The 13,548-nt window shown below is 42.2% G+C and overlaps 1 protein-coding gene across 2 annotated transcripts in view; it reads right to left on the minus strand.

Annotated features, from left to right (window-relative positions):
• FAM20C (FAM20C golgi associated secretory pathway kinase) overlaps nucleotides 1–13,548 on the minus strand; it is a 60,717-nt gene that overhangs the window by 13,973 nt on the left and 33,196 nt on the right. The window contains exon 4 of one of the 2 annotated variants that reach the window (XM_051632346.1): nucleotides 6–98. The exons of the other annotated variant lie outside the window; for it this stretch is intronic. Within the exon in view, the coding sequence (XP_051488306.1) occupies nucleotides 6–98 (93 nt within the window). The remainder of the gene's footprint in view (nucleotides 1–5; nucleotides 99–13,548) is intronic. 2 annotated transcript variants of the gene reach the window in all.

Raw genomic sequence — 13,548 nt, forward strand, 5'->3', positions numbered from 1 at the left:
CTTGCCTGTCCAAATGAAATGCTGCTATTTCTGCATTATGTCTTTCATAGTCTGAGAAATAAAAAAAGTCAGGCGGGGTTTCTTGTTCTCTGGTTTGTCTGCAAAGAAAAACAAGGGAAGTGTTTGAATGAAGCATTTCTAAGGAGCAGTGCTCAGTCACCAGCATGTTATTCAAGAGTTCAGTATTGCTTGCTTAATGGAAGACCTTTAAAGAAATGTGTGCATTATTTGCCATGTAGCCTTCATTTTATCTTCTTTTTTAAACTACTGTAACAAAAAACAGGAATCCAGGACGTGTGCTTGCAGGCTGCTGTCACAAAGCTATTCCACTAAAGACACTTGCTCTATTTAACAAGATCTGTTTTATCACTCTCAGACATCTCATCAGTGATAGCAGTGAAGACAATGTCATTTCATTAAATTATCATTATCTGTAATTATGAAATTTCCAAAAGCAATAACATTTTGCTTTCGTCTTTGTCAGCCATGCTGCTCCCATCTCAAATATGACTCGCCTTTTTGTGTTACTTAGAGCCAAAACTGACATGTTTTTCTTATTTCAGATGAAACGGGATCACTGCAGTTTGACGGCCGCGACACATGTCATGTTTCAAAGAACATTAACAAGACTGTGCTCCACAGAGGATGCAGAATTTGTTGTTTCTTCACTTTAAGAACCAATAAAAAGTGTCATTCTGATGGGAATAGAAAGGCTAAAGCTTCAACAATGAACTCCATGGAAAATAGAAAGATCTATAGATTAGAGAAGAAAATCTCTGCCTCACTTTAGGCAATTTGCAGTCCTGATGGTGTTTGAAGGGAGCACAACTCAGCCAGTGACCAGTACGATGTCTGGGCCCTACCTGAACCTGCATCATGCCCTGTTTTGAAGACTGAAACAGTAGATAAGTACTGCAAAGCTGTTCTGCGGAGCATCAGCAAGGGAAGGTGGTTCCCTAGAAGAGGAAAACAAAGCTCTTTCTCATTCCCTGCTATCACAGGTGGCCAGCTGACAGCTCATGTGTCAACTACGCCACATGCTGGCACCAAGCTTCTGCACCAAGACATTGCCTCTTAAAAGGATTTGGGGTGGAGTTGATGCAGAGCTCAAACCTCCAGAGAATTTGCATTAAGTCCTAATTACAGGGTTTCTTGGGAACCTGAAGCTGTGTCCACCCACCCTCCTGATTACCAGGACTGGTGTCTGCTTCTAAGCTCTCCTGTATCCACATTGCTGGAGAAACCAGGTAAGTCTCATGTTTTTTGGCTATATCAAGATTTTGCCATGCAAGTGGCAGGGTCTGAAAGGCTGATATCCTTTCTCAGATTTTCTTCTTTATATTAAGATCTTGGCAAGGTACTCTGTCTCACCCTCAATGATGAACAATCACCATCATAGAGACAACATCAAGATAATTGACTTGTGTCCAATATAACTCAAGGTCAGAGGGGCCCCAAACACCCCAGTGATGCTCTGACCAAAACAGCCCTGACCACTGTCATAGCAGTGGTCAGTCACAGAGGTGGCCAATGCTTGGCAGAAGTTCTGATAGGGAGCTGCTGTGGCTGAAAAAGGGTTCTCATGGAGACAAGCTCAATGTGAGCCGGGCATGAAGTAAAAAAAGTACTATTTTGCTCTGCCTCCATAATAAATGGAAAAGGGGAGGGAGCACATCCACAAAGAGAAATATGTGAGAGCCAGAGACCTATGGCACGTCTCACAATACACCATGCAATCAAGACAAGAGTTAGCAGAGCTGCAACCAAGTTGTGCACATTCCCCTCAAAAATGAAGAAATAAGCCATGAACATGGAAAAGAAAAGATTAACATATTTCTGTTGGGCAGAAAATTACACATTTGTATGTAACTTTCCCTCCCCTCCAGATTTTAAATTAGTCGATTTCTTCAATAAAACAAAGAGAGAAAGATTCACCCCAAGATTTTGCAAACTTAACACGTATCAGAACAGCTGATAAATTGCAGAAAATATTACTAATTAGCTGATCAATGCCATCTGCTTTTTATCTCCCAAAGGCTTTAAACAAATCATGGCTGCTCCTTTACAAGAAAATCTCACATCAGAAAATCAGAGTTGAATAAGGGCTAGATCTCAATCTTGCAAGCACAGCTAGACCCAGAGCCCTGCTCAGCACACCAGGCAGTCAGGACATCACTGCCAGGATACTCTGGTCTCTCTAATTTCACTTTTCTATTTGCTTCCTGCCACCCCTGGCAATGGCTACGGATATTATTCATTCGGGAGTAAGGACAGCTGTCCTGCAGGCTTAGACTTGTTCGTACATATTTCTCTCCTGTCATAATGTATTATTAAGTGGTAGTGCAGCCTCCTAGAAAATCATCAACTTGATTGTCCTAAAATGGACAGCAAATGCACAGGGCAATCTAGGCAATGGAAATACCGATGTTTTTTGAACCTGACTATATATCACAAAACAAACTCCCACATTTCTTTGGTGCTTCAGGTGATTCCCTTTACTTATCTACAGAAAAATACTCTCTAGCCACAGTCCCCACGGTCGATGCCCATGACAAACAAGTATGGTACCCACTTCTCTTGGAAATATTGGTTATTCTGCATGCACACTGGAAGGGTGATTTATAAAACCCCCAAGCGGCTTTAGACTCCTTATGTTCCTTTGCAAAGCTCTTCAGAATGAAGATGTAGCAGATCCAAATGTGAAACCCTCTCCTGAAATAACCTTGAAAAACCTTTCTGCTAACATATTCCAATATCCTAAAGATAGAACAAGAACCTTTTTTCCTTGGATCTGACTTTAGCTGGCAAGAGTTTTATTCAAACCTACATTTAGTGTTAATTTGATGTCTGCAGCAGCACCTAAAGACATTCCTTGGTAATTCCTCATCCCCAAACACTAACACGTGCAATGATCATCCCCTGAGGTACACACCTGAACTTCAAAAGCCACATGAGCCTAACACAGCTTTGAATCAATGGAATCAAAGGACTGTTATGACAATGGCTTGAACAGCATTAAGAGGGCACCTAGACCACAACCTTTATTTTTACTTTATCCAAATGTGTTTATACATTATTTTATTTTATCCAAATTTAAAAACTTGCTATTTTGTGGTATGCACAATCTAATCAAGCCTGGCTTGGTGCTATTTCTTCTAATGATCTATTCTGATGTATAAAGGGGTAGAAGATCAAACTCTGCTCTCAGATGTACAGTCAGCAAGTCCTATCAGTTACTCTGGCTTTAGATGGTGGCAACTGGCCCTCAGGTTGTGTGTGACAGGCTGGGAAAGGGGCATGAACTCTGAGCCCCTTCCAGGTCAAGTAAAACACCTTATAAAATAACACTGGAACTGATCCATCCCACAGCACGTTTGAAATCAGAACTGCATTTTAAAGGGGGGGAAAAAACCTCAAGTTATTTTAGTTTTATTACCTGATGGCTATTGAAGGCTATTTTCTAATAAAATACCACATATAATGAGACGTGAGCAAATGGATCGATACGCTGAACCCTCTGCAGAGGGGCATGGCTCTGAGGGACAGTGAATTACATGCAATGGTCAGAGCTCCTCAGCACTAGCAGAAACATCTCACAAGGTGTAAGGGACATGTTCTGCACAGGTTGCAGACAGTGGGAGAGGAATTTTGGCAGCGGCTCTTATTTTGCAAACAGTTGGAATCTGGTGATCCTCTCTTTGGAGAAGGATTTGGCAGATATTTATTATGGCAGGCTGGGAAGCTCTGGAGGAGAGACAGATGGAAGACTGTTGATAGTGCACACAGTTAAAAATTACACAGTGGCACCAGACCAATTACAGCATGAGGAAAAGACAAATCAGCATGGTGACACTAGTAGAGGAGAAATAAGAAATCAGGGGAAAGTAAAGCCCATGAAAATTTCCCCACCATGACACAACTCAGAAAACACAGGAAGTAAAGTGTTGACACCAGATGAGATGCAACTGTGATCTGATCTGGTGCCTAAAAAAGCAAGTCATGCTTACAAATTTAAGAAACAAAGCTACTCTCTGATAAATTAACGGAGTCAGGAATTAACCTGGTGAGTCAGCTCCATCCTAGCTGTGGCTGGGACCTGTTTTGGTGTTCAGTAATATTTCGATAAACTAACACAGGGATTTTGGCTGAAATAATTGCAGAGCCTCAAGCTTTTCTCAAATGTTTCTGTAAATATTTTTTGGCCAATTACTTGATCCTCAAAACCCAACATTAATAATTTCTTGTTTGTGTTGTTTTCTTCCCTGACATTCATGAACCTCATCACTGCAGTGAGACTGCAGGCTCTGCAGACTCTTGGGCATTTCAGAAAATGCTGCTATACAAACTAAGCCTTTAACTTGGAAATCTATATTTAGTTTCCAGGATGACTTGCATACACCTGTCTAAATTACTAGGATTAATACCCACCAGAGCCATGTATTACTCGAAAGAATCCTGCCTCGATGCCAGGCTTCCTCTGCTCTGGAGGGGTCCTATTATCTGTAGAGCAGCCAAAAAATGAGAAAATAGGACAAACAGCCCAATCAGAGTCAAGTGTTACCCTGACAGATACATGCTGTCTTCCTATGCCACAGCCCAGAGACATTGCAGAGCCACTTTTTGTGTCAGACCTGCATATGTTAACTAATCAAAGGACGTGCCACCAATTTGAAAACAGCCCATTTTAAATAGGTTGCACTCCTGTTCTGACATGTAATCAGGGGAATCAGTCACAGGGATTAGGGATGATTATGGATCACAACAATCAGCTTTGCCACAGCAGGGAGTGGGTTTGCTTGGGTTAGGCCATTTTGCAGGTGGAAACCCTGACTCTGTCGGGCCAGGAAAACTCAGCAGCAGCAAAGTCACTAAGAGATGTCATGGGGCATTGAGGCTCGGTGATTTCTTTGCAGGAACATGACTAACACTGATAAGAGAGTAATTTGGCAACTGGAAGAGTTAACTGGAGATTATCACGGTCTATCCACAGCTACAGGTTGCTATTCCTCTCCCTTGGAAAGCAGCTCTCCTCTCTTCCCCTGGAGTATTGAAGGTGTTTAAATACTGGTCCAGGAACAGAGTTGCAGGCTCAACAGTTATTATACAGTGTTAACTAAGTGATAAAGTATAGTTAATAAAAGACTAAAAGGCTGCCACTCAGCAGTTTGCTGCTGCTTCAATTACTTTGTGGCCTGAGAGGGACTTGGGGACTTCTTGCATTTGGAAGCACCACGGTGGGGCTTTGTAGGCAGCCCCTTGCTCTGTCAAGTAACCGAAGCACAGATGCTCCGTCAGGTCTGGAGAGCCTTTCTTCCAACACAGACAGGCAGGAAATCTCCCCAGCCCTCGCCTATGAACTTCATCTTTGCACTAGTGGAAAACTCAGACTGAAAGTCCAGTGTCTGCTTGCAAGATTTTCTCCCTCCCCTGCAACGCTTATGTCAAATTGGATTGTACAGCAGTGAGATCTAGAGTGCCCTGAAATAATCTAAAGCTTATTATTCTAAGTGAAGGAGGCAGCTCGTGGAAAAAAAAAAATCAATGTGTCTGAGGCAGCTGCAATACTTAGGAGGGTACTTAGATTTTGCATGTAGAGTCATGTCGTCCAGGAGGGCTTTCTATGTGGTTTGGCACCAGTTAGGACAGGTGGAAAAAATGCCACTTAATTTTCTAATATATTTTAGTGGCTTAGTAAGTCCTCAGGAAGATAAATGATATTGCTAATGCATCTACATCTAGAGTAGTAAAGATACCTGGTGCTTATTTCTGACTCCTTATGGAGTGTTGGCAGCTGATGGCTTTGGCTTTATCAAAGCTTTCTGCTCTGAAGAGCACTCCCAGGAATGATATGACTTGTTTACAAGAGAAGAATATGGTCCAGAAAATGAGCGGCCAATCCAGGAATGCAAAGACATGCCATTTAAGTGGTACAGAAAGGATGTTTGGCCTGTTTCATTGCTATCATCCAAATGACAATATGGGCCTCTGCAGGATATTCAGTCTTCTCCTGCTTAACTAGCAGTTCTGCAGCTAGGAAAAATGAGAGAATATTTACTGTGGCAGAAAGACAGAAATTGGCGCTGGGATATGATAGCAAGAGGAATAATTAGCAAACCGCCAAAAGGATAAATACCCAGCTCATGCTCCTGCAATGCCAGCCCCCAAGTGCTTTTCTCCTGAGCTGCTGAAGAGAGCTTGACAACAGCACATGCTCAAGGACCAGTTAGCTCAACATAAATAATAAACTTTTGATTCAGAGAATGACAATAAGCTTTCAAAAGACCTTCTATATATAAAAATATCTTGTTATCTGGCACAGAAAGATAGTGGGGAGAAAGAGAAAGAAAATCCACAGGGGAACAGTAAATAAAGGTGCATTTTCTTTCCATTCCCAGTTGTGGAGTCAAAGAAAAAAAGACTCAGGAGGTCACCTAGCCCATCCCCTGGCCTCAGGGCAAGATCAGCCAGACCTAAACCATTCTTGACAGGCGTGACTACAACATGATCTTCAAAATGTCCTTTCACAACCCCATGGCCACAGCCCTCTCCTTGTCCCCACACACTGGCCTTACTCTTCTGCTAATTGCCAGTCTCGCTTTTCCTCCTCACTCCATGATCAAGGCAAAACCATCACAGTAAGACTTGCTTCAGCTGAGCTGGGTGCCTTTCTGAGGAAGGAATACGTGTGATAGTCATGCCAGAACAACTGGCTCCCATTCCTGAAAAGAGCATCCTCAAGCCAAGACCTGGGAATTAAGCCTTAATGCCTTTAGACTGCAGATTGCTCAGCTCAGAGCTCCCTTCTTTACTAACCACTATTAATTTCTTTTTAATTCATCAGAAACCAAACCAACCCAAAGCCTTGAAAGCCTACTTTAGGCTTTGCCTTTTAAATCAGCACTGTTTCTAGAAGGCAACAAAACAACCTCTGACTCCTCTACATAGATCAGAGCATTTGTGAAACAGTTGTGCAAAACCAGTCCCTTCCTCACAGTGGCAACAGTGAAAGGTTCCTGCCATCCCATGCATGAGATGTAGCAATATATACATATGCACATATATATATATATATATATATATATATAAAAATAAAGCAAATTTTCACCTTAGCAAAACACTAGTTACCACTCCTGACTACACAAGCTGATCGGATATGAAAGGATGAATAATCAGGGTAGCTAACGGGATTCAAGAACATGAGAGATTCATTTTACTCTCCACTAAAATACAATAATAATAATAAAACCAGACATCTTCCTCTTCTTTGAGGCTTTTCTGTTCCTTCTAGTTATCTGGATTTGGTATTAATATCTCAAAATGTACCTTCTCTATACTGTTGCCTTCACTGACATTGTGCTGACAGTAAAGTCAAGGCAAAATCTCACTGATCATCCTTTCACTGAGAAGAGCTTTTTTTTTTCATTCATTCTTTTGCACTCTCAGATACATAAGACATGAAGAGAATCTTTGATCAGCACAAAACACATAAAGAGTTTGATCAAGCAGGAAAATTTTCTTCAGTGATTCAGAACATTCCTTCCAGCTCTGCCTAGTAAGTAGCTGCCTGTCATGATGGGAAAAGCAAATTGAAAAAAATATATTAGTGTAAGCACATTTGTCAGGATGTCTTCCTCACCCGCATGGTTCAACACGACAGCCAACAGTCCCCTCTCTGCTCCCAGGGAAGGAGACTAAAGAAAGGGGGTCAGCTCCCTGTGCTGGAGGCATTTATCATTGTTATGGTTATTATTATTATTATTAGTGGTAGAGGTGGTGGTGGCGTTATTGTTTAGAAGATGATTGAAAAGAAGATGACATGAAATGCTGTTACAAAACAGCCATACAAAACAAGAGACATGAGCTCCAGTGCTACCGAACTCTGGACAGATGTACATAGGTGCACTTCATGTATAATCCAACACATACATCAATGTTTAACACCACCTGCTGTGGTCCTGGACAGGATGTGATCAGACAAGTAGGATAATTCTTTGTAATATTTGCCTGTATTGCCCTTGCACCCCACAGACATCTCAAATTTAACAGGCAGGCACAGTGTTAGAACGCATTCAAGTTTAAATACGTGTTTTTCCAGCGTTATGGGCTAGAGCTTGAGCTCAGTTCTTACTGCAAAGCAGCACCACTGTGTGCTGGGGTAAGTGAAACAAAGATGCTTTTCACAGCTGCTTTTGTAAGCTGTGTACAGGGTTGCTTCTGTTAGAAGCAGTGACACGTGCGGCTGCTTTTCACTCGTAGTGGGGATTGAAGTGTGTCTTCCCAAAATTAGAAGCTCAGGTCTTCATACCTGGATGTACAGAGGGCAGGGAGCTCAGCAGGAGGTATATATTCCATATCAGTGTGCTGATTGAGCAGGAGGCAGCACACACATCCAGAAACCGTAGGTGCGCAAATGTCTGGGACTTGCTGCAAACACATCTTCTTCTCCCTCTTTCTGGTGGGAAGAGGGGATGTGTGACAGAGAAAAGATGAATGTTGGTGTCATGGTGGCTAAGTAGCAATGCCTGTTGGCTAGAATTTTTTTTCTACCACCCAGAAAAAGCAGGGCTTGTACAGAAAATTGAATGAGTCACAATAGGAAGAAAAGGCAAGCTCTGGGAAGCTCCTGTCTCATAATTTATTTTGTAGATTAAAAAGTTCTTAACCCAGAAATAAGGTTTTATTCATCTTTGAGATAGAAACTTGACACAGAGCAATTGAAAGATTAAGAGTTACTTGACCACACAACAAAAGTGTTCCCAGGGCTAACATTAATATGGTCAATGCTGTTGCCACAGCAGGGAGAAAAAAGCCTCTTGGAATTAAATAAGCAGGAGACATCACTAATGAAGTGTTAAAATTATATTTTGTGCCTTTCTTCAAGGTATCTTTGTTAAGAAACTACATGACTATCAATATTTTCTGCCCCTGCATGGCTTGGATTCCTTTGTACTCTTAAACAAGTGGTGTGAGCATTTTTGCCATGCCAAGCCCATGATATCTGTCATCCTTCCCCTTGATTTATCCCTTCGAGGCTCTGTTGTACATTGTCTGCTGGCCATAAATTGCTAATATGAGAAATGATACAGCTGCAAAAACTGTTTTTGAAAAAGAGGCAGTGCAAACAGACCTCAGTGTGAGCCCAGGTACCTTCAGCATTTCTTGAGGAAAAAGACTGAAGAATTTTCTACAGAGGTTTTCCGATATAGAATATTTGGAGAGCACTGAGAAAATGGGAGGAAAAATATGTGTAAAATTAGAAGTCTGAAGCATTTCTTCAGCCCTGAGAATGTTATTTAGTATGTCTGGGCTCATTAAGGGTAGGGATTTAACAGAACAATAACATTATACATATTAGAAGCATAGGAGAGATCAAATTTCTTTAAGCTTTTTGGATTTTTTTCTTTCTGCCGTACGTGGTATATGTGCCATGGAAATTCCAGGGTTCACAACAGGTTCCAATTCAAAATGGCAAAAGTAATTACTGTGACTCTGATGTATTGATACATAACTTCTTCCTTTTTTATTTCTGAGTTTCCTTCCCATCATTACGAGAACAGTGAATGCTCATGAGCTTATCCTCAGAATCTCCCAGGAAGCAGGAAAATATTAGCCCCATTTTTCAGCAAAAGCTGCAAAACATGGAGCAATTAAGGATTCAGCTCTGCCCTAAGCAAAGCATTCTAGGCTCATTAAGCACATGTTTAACTTTGGGCACACATATAGCCAGTGAACTATGTGTGTCCTTGACAGTCAAGCATAGACTTAATATTTCCTTGGAGCTCTTTTGTGCTCAGCGCTTTGCAAGAACAAGCCAGTGACAAGCACCAGAGCCCTGAAGCAGCTCTGGCCACTCACCTCATCCAATTCCAGACTCTCAGTTGCTTTTTCTTCTTCTTTTTACACCCATGACAACAACTACTTTGGGAAAAAATGCGTGTCATTCTGCCAAAAGTAGAAGTCAGTTTGGCCAATACCAGATGTCACTCTCCAGGTTGACACTAGAGGTCTGCAGGTCCTAGGTGGGCTCAGGGCTCCTGTACCCAAATAACTGCACCATGCAAAGCACTGCAGCTCCTCCAAACAAAAGAATAATTACTTTTCTTCCTTATATTGCCAGACTAACCAGAAATAAGGCTCAAATCCTGGCTTTCAGAGTGTCTCCTGCCCCACATATGGAAATTCAAATAGATCTAGAAAAGCTGAGACAACTTTTATGAGCTCTTGTGTGTCAGAAACTCTGTTTGAACTGTGCCAGGCTCAGGAACAGGCTGAAGGGCCACAGGCAGTATGCATGAGCAATACAGACCCAGTGTTGCATTTTGTAGTTCAGAGGTTGGATTTCTCCTCTCTGTCTCAAACGAAATGTTTGCAGTCTTAAGATCGTATAATGGGGATAAAACTTAATACAATCACACCTCTCTATTAGTCCTACATTGAGGCTGTCAGAACTTGGAAGAATAAATAAAAGGATGCTCAGGCTTCAGCTGTGAAAGTGAAAAATTATTTTAAATGTTACTGGTTTGTGTCACGGGTGACCTATATATCTGGATTTATATAGGGGAGCTCCACTTTCCCAAGGACCCCAAAGGAGTAACCATGATAACTCATGGCATGCTCCCTTCTCCTTTCCCACCTACTCATGCAGAATTCACTTTTGGCTTTTTATTTACAGTTTCCCATTCAAGAGCTACTGGATACTGAATTGCACTGAGTTAAGTGTCCAAGATTTTGCAGATAAACAATTCCCATCAAAATCATTAACAGGACAGAGCCTACAAAATGTGTATGTGTAGACCAGTATGTAAAAAAAGAGCATGAAAATCTCATTTGCACAGCAAGCTGCTTTTACCAGCTACGGATCTCCATGTCTGGATACTGTTCTCACACCCAGTACAAAATGAGAAACAGGGGATGAGAACAGTGAAGCACCTTGTGCAATTTCCTCCTGCAAACCCCAGATCTTCTGAGGGCCAGTGGACAGCTGAGGTGGAGCCACTACACACCAGTGCCCTGCAGTGCCCCACAGAGAGGTACAGAGGGTGGGCTGCCTGGGAAAGCTGCAAATTGAGCTTTTCAACTTTGGTTCAACCCCAGATCCTGAGGATCTTCCATAATTATGCCACTGAGAGTGGCAGGTACACGGTTCCTGCAAGATAAATGCTCCCCAGGCCTGAGTGTTTCTACCTCCTTTGAGATGTGATTTCCCAGAAAAGTGCAAGCACCCCCAAGCCCGCATTATGACTGCCCTTCACATCCCTTCATGGGGATGCCTCTCTGAAATGGAAAGAAGATGTAATTCAAACTACTTTGTGGTTACCAAAGAAATGGCAACTGCTTGGGTATGGTGTGATATCTCGATGCTCTAAAGCAAACTGTGCAACCTCTCTATTTATTTGTGGATTTTATTTTTGTTCTGGTCTTATTACTACTTCTTCTGTCAGCAAATCCTACCTCTGAGAAGGGTGGAAAAACATGGTTTTTATGTGTTTTCTTCCCAACCAGAATTTTGCCTGGACAAGGAACATAGAGCAGCACTTTGCTGCTGGCCGCTCCCCAGGTGTGCCTGGGCACCAGCCCCATCCCGCTGCAAAACCCAAGGGCTGATCAACGTGTCCCACCTGCATTATTCCCATCTGCAAAGTGTTACATGTTTGGGAATGTGCTGACATCATCCCTTGGCCATTTGGAGCATTTCTCCTGCAGTTCATGTCTGACCGGCAGCTGCCAAGGTGATTTAAAAGCACAAATCCCCCAGGGTGCTCCTAAACTCCTCAAATACTTGGGAACAGGTTTCTCAGCCTTGCTCAGGGGATGCATTAACTTTTCAAGACGCAAGAATCCATGGACTGTCTTAATATTAACCCAAATGTTTCACTCCCTGGCTAAATCTGAATTAACTAACTGTATCTTTCTCTATCTTGGTTGTTCATTTATTGCATGAGTAATAGTGTACTGGGCTGGGAGCCCTTATTTGTAACCATTTCACAGATCAGTTGTGCTGCCTTACAAAACTATAAAAACTGCACTTTCTCTCTCAGCTTCTCCTCTTCCAAGCTGGAAACCCCCACTGCTAATCCAAGCTTTATATTAAGGGAGCCACATGAGTCACAAATTACATTGGAAATTACACATCAGGGTCCTTTTAGCTTGCAGTCGGCTGGATAAAGGGTGGGTTAATGCTCTGCAGCCCACAGGGAGTCTTGTGCTACACCCAGAGGAAAATCAAGCTGTATTAGCATTGCTCCTGTCTTCTGCATCTCCACTGAGAAGGAGGATTTTAACCTCCTGGCCTCCACAGAGGCTCTGCTGGGGGGGCTGCAGCAGGGTGAGGGAAGCAAGCACCATCTCGGTTCTCCACAGAGCGTTATCCTTCTCCTCCTTTAATCCTAGCTAAAGACACAGCATTTCAGGGAAAAACTAGAGGTGAAGGTTTTGAAGAGCATCACTTTCAAGGACAGCAGATGCGAGACTTGAAAAGAACTCAGTATTGGCCTAACCTGCTATTCTTAAGTGAAAATAAGACCTACTGAAACCTCTGAAGAATATCCCATACAGAAAAATAAAGAGCAGAAGAATGTTGGGTCATTGCTTTGAAACACTACAAGGGAAGAAAGACTTGCTGGCTTGGCTGCTCAGGGCAATTGCTGTTTTATATAAACATCTCCCACCAAGTGCAATGCATCTCGTGAGCTCCTGCGCTCGAGGTGCAGAGAAATATTTATGCTTGGTGGATCACAAAAACACATCCACCCAAAATCTGGAGTGAGGATAAAGGTGGGGGTGTGTCTGTGTTTGTGCAGGCAGACAAGGGGGAATGCTTCTCAGCAGTGGGACCCAGCTAGGCCTGTGTTCCGGGTGAAACTGGTGTGCTCCCCTGCATAAGGCTTAGACACTAGTTTTGGCTAATTTAAACTTAAAAGCCTACCTGTGTTGAGGGTGCTTGGCAAGATAAGGGAAGATTACAATAACATTCGTGAGGGTTGATAATAAAAGCAGATCTTAGAAAAAAAAAAAAGCCCAAGAAAAAAAAAAATACAAGAGTTGAGGACAAGAGAAGGGAGGAAAAAACTGCAAAGGATGTGTGGTAAAACCTTCAGTGAAATGACATCATTGCCAATTTTTTTTTTATGGAGCTGATTTATGACATGCAGCTGCTTTTCTCTAAGAGTGCATATCTGGTTACTTCTTCTTGAATTTTTAACTGCATTTAAATGTCTACAAAAGATCAAGTTTATCTACTGTACAGTGTGATAGGTGTGTGTGCACAGCCCACAGGAATATTGTGAGAGTCTGGTTGCAAAGAGAGGACAATGTTATCCCTAAAGCCAAGGACACTTGTGTTTCAATTTTCCTACCTTTTAATATGAACTCTGAGGATAAGTACATGGTGGAGCAAAGTGATTTAATCTTTGAACTTCATTGTCTCATTCCTTCAGCACTTGGTGTTTTTCTCTGGGTCTGATCCAAATTTCCTCCTACTCAGTGAAAGGTCTCCCATTGAGTTCAAGGTGAACTAGATCAAGAAGGACAGAGACAGTTCATAAACTG

The sequence above is a fragment of the Apus apus genome, chromosome 14, assembly GCF_020740795.1.
Source record: "Apus apus isolate bApuApu2 chromosome 14, bApuApu2.pri.cur, whole genome shotgun sequence".
NCBI classification, from domain to species: domain Eukaryota; kingdom Metazoa; phylum Chordata; class Aves; order Apodiformes; family Apodidae; genus Apus; species Apus apus.